This window comes from Phoca vitulina, unplaced genomic scaffold (genome assembly GCF_004348235.1).
Source record: "Phoca vitulina isolate PV1807 unplaced genomic scaffold, GSC_HSeal_1.0 scaffold24, whole genome shotgun sequence".
NCBI classification, from domain to species: Eukaryota; Metazoa; Chordata; class Mammalia; order Carnivora; family Phocidae; genus Phoca; species Phoca vitulina.
Window position 1 is genome coordinate 17179108 of NW_022589727.1, and position 23086 is coordinate 17202193.

Genomic DNA, 23086 nt, shown 5'->3' on the forward strand with positions numbered 1-23086 from the left:
TTCCCCTCATTTGTGCAAGGAATTCTAACATATGTCCACCTAGCATGCTGGTAGGGAAGATGTGCTTTGGAATCAAAGTGCATTATTTGAACTAAATGAATATTTTGTTATTTTAAAAGCAAGTGACTATGTTGAATGTTTCACATGTTTTCCTAATAGACCTCAAAACTTTTTCTGCCGAACTTGGGGAAGCTGCTTCGAGAGGTGAATGGTGTGGTCCAAGAATAACATCCCACAAAGCACATTTGTATCCAAAGTGGTTTATACAGGTGTGAGCAAGTAGTGTGTTTGTTAAAAATACTGCTCAGTAGGCCACTTCCTTTCAATATAGTAATTACTGTTTAGTTGGTGCCTCTAGAAAAGCTACAATTCAAAGGCAGTGATCTAATCATCCTCTGCTGATGTGTCTCCATAGAAAGTTCCGTCAGGCACCATGTTACAAATGTAATGAACATAGAGGGAATTCCAGCAGGAGGGAGAGGGGGGATTGGCCTCCGTGAACTTCAGGCTCTGAGATTCTGGTATTTGAATTCCTTTTGAATCAAAGCTTATTGTGATACGCAGCCCTTCCCTTCATTAGCTCGTGAATGCAGTGTTTTCCGCACTCAAAATGCAATAATCATCTGACATTCCGAAGGATACGCCATGATTTTCTTTCGGATATCACTTCCGCTTAAATAGGCAATTGTCTCCTCAGCTGTTTTTCTTTTCTCAAATCACTTTCCCACCAAATCACATGATCTTGATGCATCTTTTTCACACCACAGCTTAACTGGTGCTCGGGTCTTATGATCGTACTTCTGAAAGAAAAAGGAAGCAGTGCGCGTAGGATGGGCCCTATAAGACAATACAGCGTGGAAATGTCGCTGCTGAGCCGGTCACTGGGTGAGCGGCTAACTTAGCTCCTTCCCTCAACTAGCCTTTTAATAAATTTAATACAATTTCTGTCTCCAGTTATTAACTAATACATGATGAGACATTTAGGAGTCCTTGTTAATAGTCAAAATCACAAGTGCTACGCTATTTACTTCTATTGTCCCCGTGCCATTATTAATTAAGGAAATATATTTATTAATTAAAATACTTATAAAAATATAACTTCATCATTTTAAATTGACCATGATCCCAATCACTCTATGACATATCAAAAATAATTAGAAATAGATCATATTTAGTCTACCAGAAAAGATAAGACATGCATATCATTAGCCATTCTATGAGCTAATATGTAATAAACTGTTATAAGTATTCCAAGAGAAGATGCTTACTCTCCAGCTGGGAGACTCAAGAAAGACATCATGTGGGATGCATTCAAGCCAGTTCTGAAGGATGGATGTGTTTCTGATATCTGTGGTTATGGGAGAGTTAGCCAACCCATAAAGTCTCAGTTAGTAGTTTAAAAAAATAGTTTCTATGGGTTTTTTCATTTGTTTTAATTTGCTTTCAATTCTCTATAGGCAGCTTAGTACAAGGGAAAGGGCGTCAGTTGCAGAGAAGCCTCACCAGAGTTTGATTTTGGTCACTGCCACTTACAAGCTATCAACTGTGTGCTTCAGTGTTGCCATCTGTAAAACGGGCATGTGGGAGACAACAAGGCCTCCTGCCTAACTCCCAGGATCCTGGTGACAGAGGGCAGCGGAGGAGCTCATGCTGAGCACTCAGTGCAGAGTGTAGAGCAAAACAGGCATGGGGTGAACACTGGCTCCCTGACCCTCTCCCTGCTCCCTAGTGCTGACCTAAATAAACAAAATCAAGAGTCATCATTACTCAGAAATGAAATCTCTATCTCAGACACGTCAGAATTTTCCTTAGCCCTCTGCTCTAGTTCTACTGGAATAATTTACCAATTAATCATACCTTGACATGGTTTCATGTTAATTGGTATCCAGGTTAAAATTCTTATTTTTAAACATTCATCTTTTTCAAGGGATTAAAGAGTCTTGGGCTTTTTTCTTTCCTTTTTTCTTTCTAGCATATAACCATAAAACAAAACATTTATATTTGCTTTCAGAAATGTATTTCAAAACAACCTGCCCCTTCTCTCCACACACCCTAAATTAAGGACAGGTGACCAAAATAAAAAGCTTTATCTTGCCCCTCCATCAAAGACAAGGTGGGATCTGGGGGTGAGTTGGGGAAAGGTTTGTTTTGGTTTGCTGTCATGTTTTTCTCTGAGTCAGGCCGATCTTTTGTAAACTTGAGGAATGGAAAAGTGTTCCTTTAAAGCTAGAAGTGCCCTTAAACTATTTTGCTTCTGATACTCCTCACAACTTTTGTGTATTTTTCAATTATCTTATTTTATTTTATTTTTATTTCTAATGGAGTTTGAAATTTCTTTCATTATCCGCACTCCAATTGTAAGACTCAAAAACCCTGTCCTGCTTTGCCTCTTATCATGTGGTCTTCCTTGGGGGACCCCAGATTGGAACCCCAGATTGCCCTGTCTGGGCCTGCCATCGCTGGGTTCCGTAGCGATGGTCTGGGAGCACAGTGTGGGGGGCGTACTTCCTGCCTCTTCCTGGGTGGTTTATGTTTCGCAGTACCTGGGCTCTCCATTTCCTCCAATCCTTCGTACCTCTGTATCTCTTGCTCTTGGGGCTGAAATCGCAGCCCCTAAACACATCACATAGCCTCAGGGATCTCAGGAGTATAAATTGTGTCAAGTGAGCATGTGGGTCTGGAACTGGTCCCTCTCTCCACCACCTCATTTCTCTGCTTTGTGGGCCTGCGGGGCTTTTGAAGTAAATTGGTGCTCTACCAACTTCCACTTAATTTGCTCAGTGGTTAAATTGATCTATCTCTTTTATTTGATCGAATCTCCAGGAACTGAATCATTTGCATTGATTTATTGATTGGTGCTATGTTTTCACCATTACTTTTGATCACTTTCAGCTATTAATATTGGATAATTCAATCAGGATTGATTGGCCTTACCATTGAAGGCAGAAAGTTAATCATATAGGACAAAGAAATAGAACATGGCTAACCTCAGTTTGACTGTTTTTCATTCACTCATCCTCTCTCTCTTTCTCCCCCTTTACCCCCCCCCCCCAGCATCTATGCAGTAGCACAAAGCTAAGGTTTTTCTTGAGTAAAGAAGGGAGTTTAAAATTTTATAACATTCACAGTGCATCTAAAGATGAGGTAGCTTTATTTTGCTTTTTTCTAAGACTGCATCTAGAAATTAAGCAAGCATCCAGAAAGATAGATAAGCATGATTGTCACAATGAACTCATTTGGACTAAATGAGTAAATGCATTTTCAATTACCCGTTTTGTACCAATAAATGCCTAATCTGCGTGTGCATGCTTGGAGGCACAACGTGGGCTCACCTTTTACTAAATTTGGCCCTCACTGCTTCACCATGTGTCCTGCTAGTCAAATTTTCAAGAACCAAGTGGTTAATATGACTGAAGGAAGGGCAGCAGAGGTGATTGCAATAAGCTAAAACCACTTTATTTACATCTGAATTGTTTCTACAACACCCCAGCTCGGTTTTTTAAAATTCTCCATCCATTAATTTCTTGATGTTCATATCGATGGCTGGTTTTCGCTATTAAAAGATGGAGCACCACCTCCTCGTTCTAGGACTCATTCCCTCCTCCAACAGCCCTGTTGTTAGCGATCTGCCATTACATTATTTTTTTGTCTGGCCCAGAGTTGACGACAGATGGCCATCTCCGAACTGCCATCAGTGCGACTTTATGGAGCATCCAGCTAGGGTGTACTGAAGAGCACTGTGGCCAGTTCCACAGCCCCCTCACAGCCCCCTCCCTCCCCACCCCCTGGAAGTGTTCATCACCTCTGCCACATTCTGCTTTGGCTGGTCTCTAGCTGGCCCCACCACCTTCTATGTCGCCAAGACAGCCTGCTGCCACGGTGCCAGAAGATCTGCCTCCTTTAGGGAACGAGAAACTGCGGGCATGACTGTCCTGTAAAGACAGAGCTCTGTCTCACCACGTTTGTACTCAGATCCTTTGGAGAGATCTGGAAATCCCAATTTCTAGAACATTCTGCAGTCCAGAGAGGCACGTTAAACTCCCACATATGTTCCTATTTTAGACGTTTGCTCCGCACATGGATCAGCTTCCTCACGTTAGCAGAGATAAAATGCCAAGAATAGACCCTTTGTGTTTACCAACTTTTACCCGGCTATTGGAAAACACCACCTCCATATCCAACTGTTGTGACAATTAGAGAAAGAGAGATGGTAATCATGGACTTCAACTATAAATCCCCTGAAATGAGCAAAGAATTCATTCCAGCGCCTTCTGATCCATCGATGTGGCGATCCATCGGACAGCCGCGTGAAATGAGCTGTTGCTGTGCATTTGGAGAAAGATTGGTAGGCTGCTCTTGATCGAGTTTGCTAAGGCAAGGCAGCTTCAGAGTCAAGCATGTATTTTAAGAGGAATTCACATTTGTATCCTTTATTGTTATATTTGCAGCGAATCTACAGCTCGGAACAGGCTCTGCCCTGCAGCTATGAAAGAGTAAGTTCCCCTTATTGGAGAGAAAGCAGTGTTCTGTAAAAGCCCGAGATGTGGCGGGCGAGATGAATAGTGCTTAAAAGCAGTACTCGCTCGCGGTGCTGTCATTTAGAACAGCAACTCCAAGGCTTTAAGCGGGAGTGAAAGGCAGGGTAAACGAGTCCTTTAAAAGCGGTGAAATTTTAAACTGCCTAAAATAACAGGCCTCCTTCATTGATAACTTCATTGAATGAGCGAGTGGGAGAACTAACCAACTGGGCAGGAACTGCCTTCCCGTAAGAGGAGGAGAAAAGTGCGCAAAAGGGAGGCTCTTCCCTGGTACCCAGCGTGGCTGGGAGGCAGGCATCTATCTTTCGCGGCCCCTCCTGCTTTGATTCGGTCCCCCCAGCTGACAGAAGACTACCTCTCACTGGAAACCCCAATCGCCCGTAAAAGGTTTCCTTTTTGACATTGCCAAAACTTAATTTTATAATTATCTGACTTACACCACTGGGCACATCTGCTAAGTTTGTGCGCCTTCTAGACACATAAAAGGCTACGGGGATACCATTAAATATCAGCAGTGTGCTTTGCTGTGCTTTGAGTTTCTAAGGGTGAAAGGTGATTGGGCAGGAAAATAGAACAGTCTATTTGCTGTGAGCCAGGCACTAAGACCTCACTCCCATACTCAGTTATAATTCATGATGGTACTGGTGGGCAGCCCTCATCCCTCTGTGGAGTTAATGCATCTCCACTGAAGCCTGCTGAGCACCCTGCGTCCCCGCCCACCATCTGTGCCTTCACTTGCAAGCTTTCCCTCTCCCTTTCTCACTCTTTCCTGAGATCTCTTGGTATTAATATTATCAGGCCACTACTGCTTCGTAAAGGTGGCTCTCCGAAACGGGACTGCCATTTAACTAGGAGAAGAGTTGGAAGGAACGCATTACAGTGTTGTTTAATGTCTCGTTTAGAAAATGTCCATCGGAAAATGGACAGGGAGGCAGCAATTGCCTTAAACCAGTGGCAGACTCTGCGAGCTGGAGATGTGCTGCCAACCACCAATTAGTAAGAGGCACCCATGGTCTGAGCGTGGTGGGGGCCAGGGATGCAAGACAAGGTGGATGTTGCGATTGGAGATATGCCTGTTCCGAACCTGAGTCCAGAGTCCAGAGTCAAATCTGAGAAATGTTTGTGCCCTCTGTCCAGTGGCTCAGGCCAGCCGGTGGCGTGAGCGCCAAGCCAGTCCCCACACCCTGCCCCATCTGTGATGGGATGCCACCCACCCTGAGGACCAAAGCTAATTGCCCCAGGGCTCTGCAGGCCTCAGCTCAAAATGATCAAACCCTGACCTTCGCAGAACCCCACTTGCGGTGGCTCTGGTGGTTTGTGTGGTACGAGCCACCTTCTGCAGCGGAATGGGCAGAGATGCCAAATGCCCAAACTGGCTACAGCCCGGAGCCCCTGAGCAGGCAGACAGGTTTGTCCCCTGCCTGCCCCATCCCCTCCGGGGCCCTCCCCCCACCACACCCCACACCCACACCCCCACAGGGAGCCCCGAGGATGACGGGACACGAGAGCATGCGTGTTCACACAAACGATGAAACCGTGCCTCCTCGTTCCCGGCCGCCCCAAGATTAATCTGTAATGTTTCACAATCTGTGCTCTTAACACAGTCTGTTGTTAGTACTCTTTTTTAAAAGATAAATCAAATTCAGTCCTGAAATACCAGTGTATGCATTTAACAGATGTGATGCCATAGGGGACCTACTGTGTTATAAACTGCAGAAATGGCCTTTTTATGCTTCAGACTTGGGCTTATTCCAAAGAGGCTTTAGAACCACAGCGGCGAGGTGAGAGGTCACACATTAAGACAGTAGCACCCACACGTAATTCAGCCTTGTGTGTAATTGGTTCAAAAATCTCATCCTGATGTCTGGGTGGTATTACATCGCCTCGCTCCCCCTCCAAAGGGAAAGTAGGGCAAGAATGGCTGTGCTCACTGTCCAGGTTTTCCTGGGTGAAAGATCACTTTGAGATGACACAGCTGAGTAGTCAGCCTGAAATCCTGGTTGGTATTTTATTAATTTTGCACCAAGATAAATCCTGAAATTCTGACAAACTCCATGACAGGTGAAATTCCTTCTTGCAGAATCTGCTCAGCAAGAGGCTGCTCATTTCATTCTGTTCCGAGGCAGGCAACAGGAGGGCAGCTTTATAATCAGCCCTCAAAGGACCCCCAGCCGCCCCAGAGTCTCGGGCTGATTGAATAACTCCTGGGCCTCTTCCCCTAGGCCTCCATCAGCGGGGGTCCTGTGGAAAGCAATCTCCCGCAGACTGGCACTGAAGTGAGCTTTAAACCACCATTTTCTGCTCTCCAGAGGAGCCTGGAGTACTAAAAGATAGATGGGCTGCAGATATTTTATGAGAAACTGTCAGAAGAAGAGCAGAGTAAATGTTTTTTTTCTTCTTCTTCTTTGAGTCACACACTACATCACTGTTGAATTTCTCCCAGAATCTTTTACATTTAAAGTAAGAAATTAATTGGTTGCTAACCTTTCATTCCCCCTCCTTCTTCTTCGTTGTCTTCCTCCTTTTTTTTTTTCTTAAATATTCACACAGAGGCCCTTTGCTTAACCACAGTTGCAGAAAATCAGTACCATTTGCAATGAAATATTTATAATGACAGAATGAAAAATTGGATTCATTTTCTGGACTGTAGCCTAGCAGCCTGCAACTTTGCGCAGCATTGTTTAGCATCTCTGATTCCTCCCCTTTGTCGAAGTCTTTTCCGAAAACAGGCCACACGTCCGCTTGCCTGTGCTTTGGAGGGACACCTACCAAAACACAGAACCCATTTCGACTCTTAGAAAAAAATTAGGGGAGGAAAGATCGTATGTTTGTGTTGCCGTGGGGCCGGGGGGTGGCCCTTGGCGGTGGCCCGCGGAAAGGTAGTGAGGATGGGGAGCTGGTCCAAAGGAGGAAAAGGCCTAGCTCTGCAGGGAGGAGCAGGGAGAAGTTTCTAAGGAATACAGGAGACAGTCTGGTGTGCACTTCGTGGCGGAGCACAAACGCAATCAGCATGCCACAGTATCTGGGGGCAGATTTATAAGGGGAAACGGGAAGGCAGAACTGAGGTGTGTAAATATACACGAATATCAGAGCTCACCTTCTTTTCTCCCTTTAGTGTTTGCTGCATAGGCCTTCTGTTTCACGTGACCCTCATACTCAGAGCTGCTTTCTTCCTAACCAGGGTTGATTATTGCTTTTTTTTTTTTTTTAAGAGATAAAAGACCAAAGGATTCTGCTAGAACAGTCTGGCGCTGTATTTCAGACAAGTTCCGCCTCACAAGCGCAAAGCCACAACAATACATTCGTTCTGATGATGGGACCAGATTGGATTTGTAGCAAGATGCCTATGAAGTAAATTTCAGTCTCCCAAATAAGTTTTTCGCTTACCACGCCGCAGACAGGCCGGGAGTGACTGTCCGTGTCTCCTCCCTCCCTCTGTTGTAGGAGTCTACCAAAAGATCTCTCCCCTGCTAAGGGGGCCTTCTCGGGCTTCCACGCTAGCCCTCTGAGTTGACCCTTCATCTGTCCCCTTTTGAAGCCCTGGGTTTAATTAGTTGGTGTTGTTTTCTTTCGCTGGTGTTGCCAAAGTGGGAACAGTCCTAGTAGATTGAAGCATGTATAAAAATAGTCAAACTCGGATCTTCGGGTTTCATTCACTTGAATTTGCCTCATGCATTGCCAACTCCACAAGATCAATAATCCATATTTTATTGCACAATGTAATTGAATTAGCTCATTCATTCCATCTGATTAGCCCTATTTTATTCATGGAGAAGAAAAATAATAGAAACTTACCTACACCGCTCTATGGCATTATGTGAAAGTAAAAGAGCCTTCAGCACTATAAAAACATATTTATAAAGATGTAGAGAATTAATTTCAGCATTTGTTTGTCCTAGGAACAATACGAATCACATCACACTGCCTTTTTGTTGTTGTTTTGGGTGATAACTTGAATGCTCACATCTCTCGTGTCGGTCTGTCCTCTCGTCAGCCTGGCGTGAGTATCCTATAGCAGCTCTCCTCTGAGCGACAGCTCTGACAGACAGCTGGGCTAAGCGTCTTCTGTTGTGCGCCTTTGGAGAGATTCACCTGAAGCGATTTCACCCTAAGGTCATTACCTCTTCTCCATCCACGGATGACCATTTTCGAGAGTTTGGAATGCTTACGCTTATTCTCTTTGAAGCAGAATCTCTGCCCAAATTTGGACTTGGGTATTGAGAAACCCTGAACAGGAAAGGGCTCATTCATTACTGGGATCTCTCTAGATGGCAGTGTGTAGTACAACTTGTGGGTGACACACACTTCCTCAGAGGCTTGCAGTTTTTCAACAGGTTTCTAGATTTGTCTTTGCATTGCATCCAAAAAAAAAAAAAAAAAGATTTGGAGAAACATGCTGACAGTGAGCATGAAATGATGTGTGTCTGACACAAACTGCATTGTCGCTTAGAAATCTAGCCTGAAGTTATTTTACTGTAGCATTTCTTTGATTCAGGGGAGACAAAGAATTTTCCTTAGAAGTGTGTGTTTTAGGATGTGACACTAACTTTTCTTCAGTGCTGTGCATGGGTCAAGCAGATGGTTTCCACTTGGCCCTTACTCTTGCTTACTTTCTTAAAGACCCAAGTTAAGGGGGGGGGGCGGATTTTTTTTTACATGAGTGTTTCAACTTAGAATTCTGAGTCTGAAATCTATACCCGGTAAATGGAAACTATAATAGTGGGTATTCAGAATCAATCTCCTCTCTGCAGACCAGGAAAGGAACACTGAATAGTGTTCACTTAGGTCCTGCCAGACGTATTTCTGCATGGGACGTGGCTTGCTGGAGCCCTCTGAATGATGTTTAGTGTGATTGAGCAGATTGCTAGCAGCAACAGGCCTCAGGATAGAAGTAAAGAGCAGAATTCCTTGATGAAGGAAAGTTGCATGTCAAACCCCGTCATCGGGAAGAGAATTGCCCAAATGCAGACTTCATTTGAATATCCGAGTTAACAACTCTCTGGGAATCTCTCTCTTCCTCTTGTCCAGCCCCTTCTGTGTTGTGGCTGGTTTGCATTTGTGTTTGAAGTGCCAGGCGGCTTAATGAAGTTATTCTTTTATAAATTTTGCAACACTGAAGCAAGCATGAGGGCTTTAAATTAGAATAAGTGCCACTTCTGTATGGCAGGTTCCTTTGAGGACTGATTAGAATGAGGCCTCCCGTTGCCAGGCCCTTTATGCGTGGTGGTGTTGCTGTGTGTGTGTACTTGTTTACAGCTCACCTTTGAATTTGCATGAGTGTGCACCATGCCTGCTGCCTGGCCCTCTGTTAGTCAAAGCGGCCTTTCTTCCAGGATCATGTTAAATACTTCACTTTAAAGAGTTATTTTTTAAATTATATTGCTTTATTGTAATGAATTAAAATTAACTTGGAGTAGCAAATTATATAAGGATGTGAGGGTTATAGATTACTCTCACCATAGTTACAGCACATCTTTGTGCGGGGGAATTAAAGGGCCGTCTTTCTAGGAGCTCTGTGTGCCATGAGAGGTGAGAAAACTGTCCCACAGAGACCTGGAAAGCCATGTCAGAAAAGGTGCCCAGGAAGTGGGAGGAGACTGGGAGTTTAAGGTGGGAGTTTCAGAATCACAAAGAGGCTCTTCTTGGCTGGGTGGAAAGCGGGGGACAGCGCTGCCATTGTAAGACCCGAAAGATCCTGAGACAAGAGTGGATGAGGGAAGAGAAAACACAGATCTACCCCAAAGACCTGACAAGGTTCAGTGTAGGAGAAGAGATAACCCTGAAGCATTCCTGATTTCCTCTCTTGGTGCCTGTGTGAACTGGCTAAGGACCAGCGGTGATTGCAGGGGGTGAGGGGCTGGGAGCTGATTAAAGGGAGGGGACTGGAACCTTTCTACAGTACACAAAAACATGCAGGGGGAAAAGGAGAGGAACAAACAAGCAAGAGAACAAGCACCCACCTTGACTGTGAAATTATTTCTCCTCTCTCCAAACCAGAGTTGTGTATTTCTTTTTTTTTAAGTCAGAGACACCCGAATAGAATTGGGTTTGTGAAATATTTGCACGTTAAAAGGACTTTCTCAGAATTTAAAACAAGGGCTACTTGGGGCAGTGAAAGACAGAAAGATCACAGGCCAACAGCAAGGACTTTACCTGTAGAACGCACATGCGTATGTAACTTTTCCCCCTCTGCACAGCACATGCTCGGGCCAACATCCGGCTCAGGCGTGGATGTGCGTATGTGTACGCACACACACACACACAACTTCCGCAGTTTAATTACGTAAATGATGCAAGTCAAACATCGTCCTTTCACAGTTATATCCTTTGTATTTCTGTCTACTGAAGCAAATCCCCTGGTAGACAAGCATTTGGTTGCTTATGATGGGGAAAGACTTTTTTTTCTGTTATTTTTAATGATTTATAACATGTTTGACTTACTCTTATTATGAGTTTACCTTCTAGAGAGTGTGGCAGTGTTTTTAATAAAGGAAGTAATACACTACAAGGAAGTGGCATTTCTTTTGCTTTTTTCGAAGTTCAATAAACTATTTTTCATAATTATTGGAATTTGGTTGAAGGGAATCCTTGTCCATATGGAATGGAAAAGCAGAAAGAGTCCTTGCTCCCTCCTTCTCCCTACAAAGGTTACCCTTTGAATATAAATTACAAGCCTTGTGCCTCTCTCATTCTAATCAGATGACCTTTTGAATCCAGTGGACCAGAGTTTAAATCCTAAGCCTGCCACTCAGTTTTTAAATCAATGCCCTGTTCCAGCAGCTTTCAGGTACATAACTTTAAATTGCAATGGATTTCAAACACAGAGGTAAAATAAGTAATGCGGGTTGAATCTTGCAGCTGACAGCAAAACAGCCCAACTTGACTGCAAGATCATGGGCCAAGTAATGTCACCATGGGTAATCTCAGTAACTGAGTCCTTTAAAAAAAAATCTTCTGGGATTCAAAATCTAAGAGAAAAGGGAGGAGCGGGAAACTTGTAATGTTGGCAAGAGGACATTTCTGAGCAATTATCAATTTAAGCTCCCATTATTTGCTGCTAATTACTACACGAGGCTGTTAAATATTTAGCAGAAGTTTGTTTAATTGCGTTTGGGAAGGGGATGCCTGACTACGGCTTGCGCAGCAAGTCAGTTGTGTGCATCAAGAGCCAGGCCGAGAGGAAATTTGTATTCGCCCAAGATGAACACATTACAGTGTCAGACAAGCCTTCTTTTTTCTTCCTCCCACAGATTTATTTATCTTTAAGGTATCTAAAATTAGAGCACGAAGAAGGGGTACTGTTCACGGATGTAAAATTGGAAAGAGGTCATTCTTAACCTTGTTTACAGATGTTCTAGCTCAGAAAGCGCCAGTGTGATAAATTAAACATTGCAAGGGGAAAAATTAAAGCTTAGCAACAACTGGCACATGGACACATCTGTCCGTGAAACACTGACTTAATCCCTGAATATCTTATTAGACTGTATTGCCTATCAAAGCCTTCTGTCCCATAATACGCCGGGATCCTGCGCTTCTAGAATCTGAACGGCATCTTTTGGCTCCAGCCTCTCTTTTACTTTTGCTGGCTTTGTATACTTTGATTTAAATTTTCTTTTGGCTCCTTGCATGTAAGCAAGTAGTTCACGGTTTTCTTTCAAAAATAAACCTTAGACTTTTAATATATTTCCCAGTGGCCATCGTGCTCCTTTTAGCCTATACTTCCAATTTGGCACTTTTTTTTTTTTCTTAACATAGTAGATATTGCATGCTATTGTCAGTTCCAAAATGGGAAATGTTTAAGCCTGGCCGGTATGCGAAACAGATAGGGGTCAGCTAGCAACTGAAATTTCACTATCGTTGTTAAGCTCTCAATGAAAAATGGAATTATGACCATGTGAATATTTCCCACATATGACCCATCAGCAGTAGTGTCCTTTTGAAACTGGTGGACCAGAGTGGCTTGTTTTATTTCTCTTTGATGTTTGTCAAAATTCTAGAAATTGTTCTACATTAGCAATTTGGACATGGCATTACTTTAAAAATTAGTCTTTGCTTGGGCTTCTGAAGACATATTAGACTAAGGCTAAGTGAATTAGGCAGGTATTCTTGCAACATTGGTGACCACCATAGGCTTTGCCAGTTTGGTTTGACGTTGTGAGAAAGAGGACCTGTTATGAAAATAGGTTCTTTTTGAAGTGGCTCCCCACTTCCCTGCCCAGTCTGAAGGATCTCCAGCCCCACCGATGACTTCCAGTCCCAGACAGTCTGCACCCCCGGACTCTCAGCCTGACTCCTGCTTACTCTCCCTCTGGAGCCCCTCATTCCCTTCTAACCTCCTCCTCCACACTCCAGCACCAGGCAAGTATGACTCCTCTCTCACAAGAGGTGAGGTGTCCCTTGTCTATGGCCCGTAGCACCCTGTCCTCCCCATTACTGGTGAGTGCCATGACGGTGAGCGTCCACCATCTTTGCTGCCAGTCCAACCCGGGGATTAGAACACATCAACCGGTGCCGCTCAGCAATTGTTTCATGCCCAAAGCCAGCTGAGCCACTGGAGGAGATATAAGAGCTTGAAAGTTGGCTTACACTCTCTGGGTCTTAATTTCCTCGTCTATAAAATGAGATATCGGAACAGATGCTGCTAGGACCCTCCCAGCTCTGAAAACATGTCTTTGGTTCTCTGATGCATTCATGACTCACAGGTATAATTGACTCCTGCTCTTAAATCTAGACCAGCAAATTAAGAATGATGGCTCTGCAGTCTGTCTAAAGTAGATAGTTCAACTATCCATGCCTTAAATATTAACTTCCAGAGTTTAATATTTATCCTTTGTTAGATCGCAAATATTCCTAAAGCAGCACATTGATTAATTGTTGTGAAAATGTACGGCCTTTGTTCACTGATGGTACGTGGATGGTAAGTTGTGAACGAGTGGACATTTTCTGGAAACTCTCAATTGTTCATACATGCAATACCATTTATTGTATATCTCAAAGGATATTATATATCCTTTCCATGATTTCTCAACAATCACCCATTCTCACCACTGACTATATTTTAATGCCATGTGATATAGTTCCACACAGTATATGCATCCCTTTTGCTATCTTCTTTGTTTGTTTGTTTTTAAATTTGGTGGAGGAGATAACCTGTTGGACTGAAGATGAAGCATACTCAAGCATGGCACAGCAAGCTCAATGTGTTTTCAAAACACTGTAAAGCAGTGGTCCTCAATTGGGGGTGATTTTTTTTTTCCCACTAGGGAGTACGTGGCAATGTCTAGAGACATTAATGGTTGCCACAAGTGGCCTGTTTTTGATAGAGGCCAGAGATGCTGCTGAATACCCTACGGTGCAGGGGACGCCCTCCCCCTACCTGGCAAAGAATTGTCCAGCCCAATAGGTCAATAGTGTCACGGTCGGCTGTTGAAAGGCAAGTCCCACTGGCCTTCTAGAATCTATTTAATTTGTAGGCTTCTCTCTAGAACGAAGCAACCGAGTGACACATTGTGTATAAAGACTAAGAAATGACTTACTGGATTGTCTTTTGGGTTGCTTCGGATGAGATAGAACTTAATGCTACAAATATATGGTCAAGACTTCTGAACATAAACTCATGAACATGCCAATGTCCACGTGCTTCAAGATTATCTCAGACCATCCTTTGCTAGGCTTATTTAGCATGAATGTCCAAAGAACAACAACAATAACAGAAATGTCCTTCAGTGAAATTTATTAGGATGTGAAATCATTTCCTATGGGAAATGTGATGGAAACTTCATTGCCAGAACCATTGAAAATTAGCCTGGAGTGTAAACTTTATAAAACTGTTCCAGCAAGGGGACAAACAAAATAACCTAATGGTCCTTTCCTATCGTTAACATGTTGTATTTTTCTGGTCACTTCTGATGACACTGTTTCACCTTTTGCTTTAATATAACTTGGTGTCATCCGGAAAATGCTTCGAGATGTCAGGCCAAGCCCATGTGAGGTGTTAAATGTCAAAAGAAAATGCATCAGTGTCTCTGGAAGTTCATGGCGATAGTACTACCATATGAAAAAATAAAAGGGAAATTCTGTCAGTGCAAACATGATCATAAGTGCAACATTCATGGCATTATGGAGAGAGAGGCAAGAGCATATCATGACAGTTTCTGAAATGCCCCTGCTATGTCAAAACAAAAGAGTAGAACTCCATTTTAGTAAATTCTACCAAAGTAAAAATTACGAGTCGACTTCCCTGGCTATGAAAATGGCCATGAGTATGTTTTTTAGATTCCCAAGGCACTTTGGGAAATATTACATATCTATCTTTTAAAGAATATTCATTAAAATATAACAGGTCTTACAAAGATGCACGTACCCACGTACGTGTTCCTGCTGGTTACCACATAAGGCCCACGAAAACACAATTCCCCCAAATTTCTCCCACCAGGAAGTGTGTGGATTGTGGACAGAGGAAACTTTGGGTGGCAAAATGGGGTCTGATTGGTACTTTTGGATGATTTGGGTCTTCAGTGTAATTTTTAGAACATTACTAATGGTACTTCTAGAGCTGTAGCAATTGGCTTTTAATTAATTTAAAACTCAGAGTACTTTTGTAGTTGTGGGGACTTTGAAAATGTTCATTTATTACATTCGCATCCCGTTAACCTCATTAAGAGGCTTAAAGGCCGCCCCTTGCCATAGTTTTTCTCTAGAGTGTGGGGGAAATAACCCGTGTCCTGTCATCATTAGCTGTATACACTTTTAAAACTATTTCACTAGCAAAAGAAGTTGGGGGTGAAAAAGAGAGAGGGTGGAAATGTAAAAATCTTGATTAGAAAGTATAATTTAATTGAACATGTATTGAACCAAATGTATTGATTAATGTAGAAGATATAGTACTTGTATTGATTCAAACCAGAGATTTAGTACTAAAAGCTCTGAGCCAAAAAGCTGTTGCAGATTGCTACAAAAGTCAGTTTAATGCTGTCCTTGAGAACGCCTTCACAAAGAAATTCTTCTAATGTTTGAGGACTAGGTGGAATGCGGTATATGTCAGTTTGATCCCGGAGGGTTTTATTTTGTACTCTAATAGCTGTTACGAGCCTACATTATATCCAAGGAGTAATTTTCCTTAGGGGTGCCCGGCTCGCTTTGTGTCAATATTCTAGCATTTTAAGTCACGTACAGTATATGCTTCTGGGAACAGGGAAGGAGCCAGCCAGACTCATAATGGTCTGCATTCATTAATAAAGGCAGAAGCTTCTGTCCCTCCATTGCCCACTACAGGGATGTCTCTTTGGCCTTCAGGGACCCGTACAGACACATTTAAAGAAAGCTTTATTTTGAGTGGGCAGGAGATGAAATGTAGGACTTGCAGGCATTTCCTAAGTCAGCTATCTTAGCCCAAGCACAGGGGTGACCTTAATGGGTCAAAGAAGAATGCAGGTCAAAAGACTTATTATCCAGCCTGTTGGAAACCAATTGCTTTTGTTTAAAAAAAAAAATAAAAAAATTAAAAAAGCGGTAAGGGCTTCAAGGTGGACGGTAATGTGGAATTCTGTGTGCAGTCTATAACTGGCCGACTGTGTGTGCGCTGGAATATGCCGCTGGAAAAATCCGAGCACACAGATTATCCATAGTGTTTACGGATAAAGGTCCAACCCCCGTGATAAAAGGAAGGGTAATATAATTAGTTAATCAGTGATGATTGATTACGGATGTTTGCGTTCTTCAACTAAAGAAAAAACAACAGGCTGCCATGGCGCTGTCACCATCTGTTGAAAGAAACAGTCACATTTAATCTTTATATTTCTTCCCGCCTTGCATTGTTACAGAGCCACAATTGCCTACTATTTCATCTGGTTGGAAAACATCTCATCTAAATTGAATACAACTGCAGTTTAAATTCGGGATTCTAATGGCATGGTGAATTAGTGGAAAGCTTGTTGTTTGTTGTTTTGTTTTGTTTTTCATTCCTTTTTAAAATAGCATGCTGGCTCTTTTTCTTAGTTTTAAAAGCTTGTCAGAATTTGTTCAAGACAAAGGGCTATAAATAGACAAGTCATGGTAAAAATGATTAACATCTTTGAATCAACAGATCGCACAAAACTTCCATTCAAACGCAGTTTTTATTTTTATTACCATTGCTACTTAACATTTTGCCGATGCCAACAGAGAGTTACAAAGCACAGACGAGACATGGTCCCCTGCCAAAATATTGGACAAGCGAGGGCAATCTGTGGGCACAACTTTTGGGGGCGGGGACTTCATTTTTCCTCCCTGGGAAGGTAGATTCCCCAGGCTTTCCTCCAAAGGTTCACTTTATCGTTGTTACTGGTGCCAATATTCCAGTTCACATCAAGATCGCAGGAAAATGGGATAACTTGGCCAAGGTGAGCAGTTTCAGGAGATCATGGGGTTTTATTTTTATTCAAAAATATTTTGCTTGGATTGCATTTTAAATAGGATTAAACCGTTTGACCAGTAAATGTGGTCAGCTCTCAGAAAGGAGGAGGCTGAATTAATCATTTGTTAGAGTGCCAAGCTCCAAATGAGAATTCCAGCCTTGTAAAATGAAAGGCATCTCGTATTTTAAAAGAAATACATAGTGCTAGAAGGGAATTTTGAAGATCCTTGTCTGTTTTTTAGCTTTCTAAGTTTAATTTCACATTTACAGGGAAAAAAAGAACACGCTCCTCCCAAATGGGGCCCTTTACAGTAAGGAGAGTGGGGTTTTTTTGAAACCTGGCTATTAAGGTATCCTACCTAGATGGATCTTCTTTTAAGTTTTAAGGTGGCTGTGGATTTGGGGTTGGTTTTTTTTTTTTAACATAAGCCCCCCTCGTGTAAAACAACTGTTCATAACTGGGATTAATGGTTTGCAATTTTCAGTTACTTAGACATGGGGTCTCCAAGAGATGGCTTTTTGCAGAGTAGAATATGGCTCTCTGTGGGATTTCAGAAGGTTTCTTCTCCTCCCACTTCCTTTTCTATCGTCACCCCCTCACACGCCCCCGTCAACTCGCGCTGATGTTCTCCTCGATTATGTAAAACACTTTCCCTTCCCTGGAACAGATCTTTTTCCTCATAAGCTGTCATTGCATTCAAGTACTTTGGGGACTGTGACTTGCAGGGCAAAAGTGGTGAGGTGACCCACTGCTGTGTTCTAGTGTCGTGGTTTCCTCTGGACATAAAGAGCACAAAACTCTCAGGCCGAGAAGGCTGCTTGCTGGAGGCCTGGCAGCCTCTTTTCCTCTCTGGGCATCCGCGTTGGTCCTGCGGTGACTCAGGACTGGCCCCGTGTCATGGAAAGAGCCCAAGCAAGAGGGAACCACGCTCATGGCCTACCCTTGCTTTGTGCTTAGTGCTTCTCTTCTCTACTGTGCATCTTTCCCATTTGCTCCTTTTTCTCCCTTTCGAAAGAAATCACGTCTATGAGTTAAAAAAAAAAAAAATACACAGAGGGCTCCCATGAAGCAACTTCTTGTTTCGCTTATCAGAGGATCCTCAGTGAAGTCTGGAGACTCTCACTGTCAGTCTGTTCTCTCCAACCCCTGAAAGCCAACCCTACCTGCGTAGTTCAGACACCCATTCCTTCCTTCAGAAAATGAAATTGGGCCATTTCTCTTTTCAGTGACTCAGAATAAAGTGTGGGGAGGGGAGCAGACACAGCCCAGGGATCCCCAAAGGTGGTGAGGGAAAGCCTTTGAGGACTGCCTTTCTTTTGTTGTCAAAGCAAATACGCCCATTACCCAAGACCACCTAGCAGGGTGCCCCTTTCCCATCCTGACAGTCACTACCGGTGGTGAGCACCGGGACGGGCTGGGGTGAGCCACACTTAACTCAGCCCTCATTTGAGCTGGAGCAAAAAAAAAAAAAGTGGGGGGCACCTGGGTGGCTCAGTCATTAAGCGTCTGCCTTCCGCTCAGGTCATGATCTCAGGGTCCTGGGATCAAGCCCCGCATCGGGCTCGCTGCTCGGCCGGAAGCCTGCTTCTCCCTCTCCCACTCCCCCTGCTTGTGTTCCCTCTCTTGCTGTGTCTCTCTCTGTCAAATAAATAAATAAAATCTTAAAAAAAAAATTTTTTTTTTAAATTTTAAAAAAAAAGTGGGGGAGGAGGAGGAAAAAAATGACAATAATTGATCTCAATTGGTATCTCTACACCAAGAGAACTTTCTGCTTTTACCATGTTTTATGCCAGATTTCCCATTTAGACATTATTTCTATTAGGGCTCTTTATGTTTGTGTAAGCTTGAATTTCACACGCCATAATCTTGTCCTTCTCTCAAATGATTTATCTTCTTCTCTCTTAATATGCAAAGCATAACTCCTTTATAGTAGCAACTTCGGTCCATTGCAATAAGTGATTCATATGCATTTGTTCATTTCCCTGCACCTCTGAAGAGGCTTGTATGGCTTTGGTTTAGGATGAAAGCGTCTGAGACCCAACCCCTGCCAACTATTACAGCCAATTTGTGTTAGGTTCTTGTTTTGCGGCATCTCAACAGAGGCACACATAACAACACTGGAGAGATTGCAGTATATCTTCCTTTATTAACCTCTAGAATCCTATCGAATGCAGAATGTCTATTGTAGGCGCTTACACATTTAAACCTAATGTTATTAAATTGATTTTTTTTTTTAGCTTTGATTATGGTTAAAAAAAAAAAAATCTCCCGCCACCCATCAGTGTCCTATCATTTAAGTAACTTTTGTTACCAATGAAAACCCTGATCAGACTTGACTCTGAGATAACAAAAGGCGTAAGAAAGCTCAGATACAATATTTGGAGCAGATGAGCTTTTGTATTGTTTATAAACTCTCTGATCATCATTGTGTTTATTTTTAAGGAAGTAGGAAAGTTTTTTGGTCTCATCAGTATTTTGATTACCCTTTCTGTCTACCTGTTGGTGAAAAATAATTTTCAGAAATATTTGGAAATCGATACAAAGAAAAAGAGGACTAGCATAAAAATTGTTCCTGTGTGCACTATTAGGCTAGTGCTACTAAGAAAAGAAAAAGATCCAGCTGAATCACTGAATTAATAAAAATAGGTTTGTTTTGTTTTCAATAAGAGAGAGCGACATAATGTTCCTCATCATTATTTGTTGCCAGGCTCCAAAAATGGGCTAAGTTTGAAACAGAGACTGGAAAGCTTGGTCCTCTTCACAAAATCTCCCATCTCCCTCACTGGTGCTCTCAGCCCTGACTGGGCAAGCATCTGGTCGTTCATCAAGTATACACAGAGCAGGCAGTTTTGCTAGTTGTGGGTAATGAAGAGATAACGAAGATCTTTAAGGCTTAAAAACGCTGCTTAAAAAACTCCCATGGCTGCCCTTCACCTCCATGACAAGGTCTTAACTCCTTAGTGAGGTACAAAAGGCTCTTCATAATCTGACCCCAAACTGCCCTCCGTCTTCCTTTCTCATCGGTACTCTCAGTTCAGGACACTCCAGGAGACTCCATCCAACCCGAACGAGTTGCAGGTCCACCAACACACCTTGTGTCTTCTTGCTTCATTGCCTTTGCTCATGTGAATGTGTTGGCCTGGAGTGCCCAATGTGTTCTCATGTTTCCAGCCTCAACTCAAATGTCACGTGTTACCTCCACTGCGAAGCCTTCTCCAAAGGCCAGGCAGGGTTAGGTGTTGTCGTGGCATTTCTGTGTTCATTTCTGACCTAATCCTGCCATATTGCTTTGCCGTTTTGTGCCCACGTGCCTTTCTTCTTTAGACTTTGTGCACTTGGAAGGCATCAAGGCGGGGGCCACCCCGTGCCCTTCAATAGCCCTTGCCTAGCTAGTCAGTCATTCATTTGGCCGGGTCTTTACGAAGATGGCATTGCTGAGGGCCACGCCAGGTGGTGATACAAGGGTTCAGCAGATGTTTGTGAAGGAATGCATAAATGAATGAACACCAGAATTTCTGGCATAAGGAGAGAGCCAGGCCTACAAATAACCAGAAGACCTAAGATGTGAACTCTGAGCGGTATAACTCAGGAGGAAATCAGAGGAGGGAGAAATCGGTTTTCGATGGGATGAGCATGAAAGTGGTTGTATTCTGAGCTAGACCTCAAGGTTCTGAGCAGAAGGGATGGGGCAGGGGACGGTATATAAACTGACAGGTGGGAGACCCTGGCTCAGGGGAAACGCGAAGAGGGAAGGGGGAAATCAGGCCGTCTGCAGACTTAGGCTTCGAATGGATGCCCTGGGTCTGGGCCATCCTCCATCATAGGCTGCGGGTCCATGTGTACAGCTGGCCTCTCACCGTTGAGAAAGAGGGTGTCCACTCAGATAGGGAACGTGCTGTGTGGATGGAGAGGAGACAACCCAAATACCGCAAAGGCCGCTTCAGCTGGGGTTGGGGGTGGTTGCGCCTGCCTAATGTGTGCCTGAGCCTCGGAGTGACAGCCCCGAGCCCAAACCCGGGAGAGGAGCCAGAGAAGCTTCTTGCCCCCTGTGTGGGTTATTGGCCAGGCAGCCCTTGCCTGTAAAGGCCATATTCAGGGACAGATAGAGCCTCTACAGTCAAGATGTTTCCATCTAAGAGTGGTGAGACCTAAAGCTTTTGTAAGGGAAATAACACAGTGATAAATAAAACTGTTAAAATCGTGCTACCCTGGTCTTTGAAAAACAGGTCTTACTTTGATAAGAAGAGATGGTGGAAGGTAGGAGGGGATTATGGGAAGGCCGGGCAGAAGCAGGGAAAAAAGGAAAGGTACAGGCCAGGCCTCTCACCTCCCAGAGGCCCCTGGCCCTGCCCCTCCCTCCCAGGACTCACTGGGGGTCCCCACGGGCACCTGTCCAGAGGGGGGTGCAGAAACACAGTTCACATCTTTATCAGTCAACCAGCATGTATAGATCCTTGGTCTGATGACAATAAGATCTCTTAAGTGTTTTTTTCCCCTCTTTCTTTTTTGTTACAGAACCATACGATGACCCAACACAGCAGTTAGTGCAAGTACGGTCTCTCAAGGAGAATGACTTTTGTGGCACAAAAAGGGAACATGTTTTACTCTTTGCACGAAACTTTCATTGTTAATGTATAATATTCAGAAACATTGTATTGTACCATAAAACTTGTATTATCAAAACTGTTGGATGTTCATGTGTTTGAACTTTTGAGCACCGGATAGACTCCTTGTATATAAAGTGTTGCACATGTATTATGTCGTCTGATACTAAAATGGTCTTATAAAGACAAGTGGACTTGGGCCCTATTCAGGCAAGATTAAAAAAAAAAAAAAATGTGAGCAAAATGGCTTAAGAGAAAGTATTTTCGAGGAAGACAGATTAAAACAGCCGTTACAAATAAGACTATGTTTGGACTTCCTTTTATTTACCCTTAAGCCTAGAATTTCTCTTTTGGTATATCAACGGTTAAATCCAAGACTATTTTTTATTGCTGAAGATTCTCGCAGACCACGAAGAGATGTCCTCACAGAACAGCACCCCACAGCTGGATAAGGCCCGTATATATATTTGTAAGCCTTGCAATGTGACAGGTAGCTTCACTATATATGCAATAGCTGTAATGTAGACTGTCAAAGATTTTTTTCTCCTGGATACATTTGAAGCTTTGAGTGTTCAAGGTTTTCCTTAATGATTTCACACAGCCAAATTCTTGAATCAGTTGAACTAACCTGTATGTTACTGTTATTAATGTTTACTCTGCGGTCTGAACCTGGAGATTACTGGAATTGTTTTCCAAGAGGAAATAAATTCAGTTTACCATTAGGTATGAGCGTATTTGTGTGTTTTCTTTTTCTAGTTCCTCTACCATTAAAAAAAAAAAAAATCTAATCGCCTGCACCCTTGAAAGTGAAGTCTGCTCTTGAGCTTATCACAGGCATAACCTCAATCATATTTAACCTTTTCACACTGGGCCAAATGCAGCCGGGAGGATATTCATCGTACTGCATAGGGAAAGAATCAGACCCAATATGCGTCTCCTCTCCCAGATACTACCAGGTCACATTGTACTGGAGGATTCTGACATCACAGATGGATGTGATGGCTGTTTTCTGCATAATTTGCAGCCCAATTCATGTCATGCTGTGCAAATCTGAACTCCAAGTAGATGGCTGCAATTTGAAAGGCAGTTTGGCTCATGTGTACTTAAGACGCAGCTTTGTTCATTCAGAAGACAAAGCGCAGAGCGGGGAGCCGGGCGGCTGTTGGTGCTAGCTAGTTCTGGCGCTGACTCCTGCTGGGGCCTTCTCCGAATCACTCGCCTCCTGGCCATGGTCGCTCCCGGCCACGGGCGGCAACGCAGCCTGGTCATCAGCCTGGACACGGGCGGGGCGTCTCTGGAAGATAGCTGGCGCTGCAGCCGGCGACACAATGCGCCATGGGCCGGAGCTCTAATGTCAGAGCCTTTTTGTGGTGGGAAAGGAGAGAATGGCAATGCCTGAGTTGAGTCCTAGTATCCGTGTTTCGTGTTTCGTCAAAATTGGTAAGTCTGCACCTGATATTGATGGGCAACTTGCAACCACGTCAGGCTTAATATATTTCACTCACGATGACTCTTTTTAACCTCTCTGCAACTCTGAGGACTTCGAGCA

General features: G+C 43.4%; 1 protein-coding gene across 4 annotated transcripts in view; it reads left to right on the top strand.

The window, feature by feature from the left end:
- The window catches only part of ZNF521 (zinc finger protein 521), a 271861-nt gene extending 249602 nt beyond the window's left edge, over nucleotides 1–22259 (top strand). For all 4 annotated transcript variants that reach the window (XM_032421453.1, XM_032421450.1, XM_032421451.1 and 1 more), the window contains one exon: nucleotides 21449–22259. In XM_032421453.1, coding sequence (XP_032277344.1) covers nucleotides 21449–21478 — 30 coding nt within the window. In that variant the 3' untranslated portion in view covers nucleotides 21479–22259. The remainder of the gene's footprint in view (nucleotides 1–21448) is intronic.
- The last annotated feature ends 827 nt before the right edge of the window (nucleotides 22260–23086 follow it).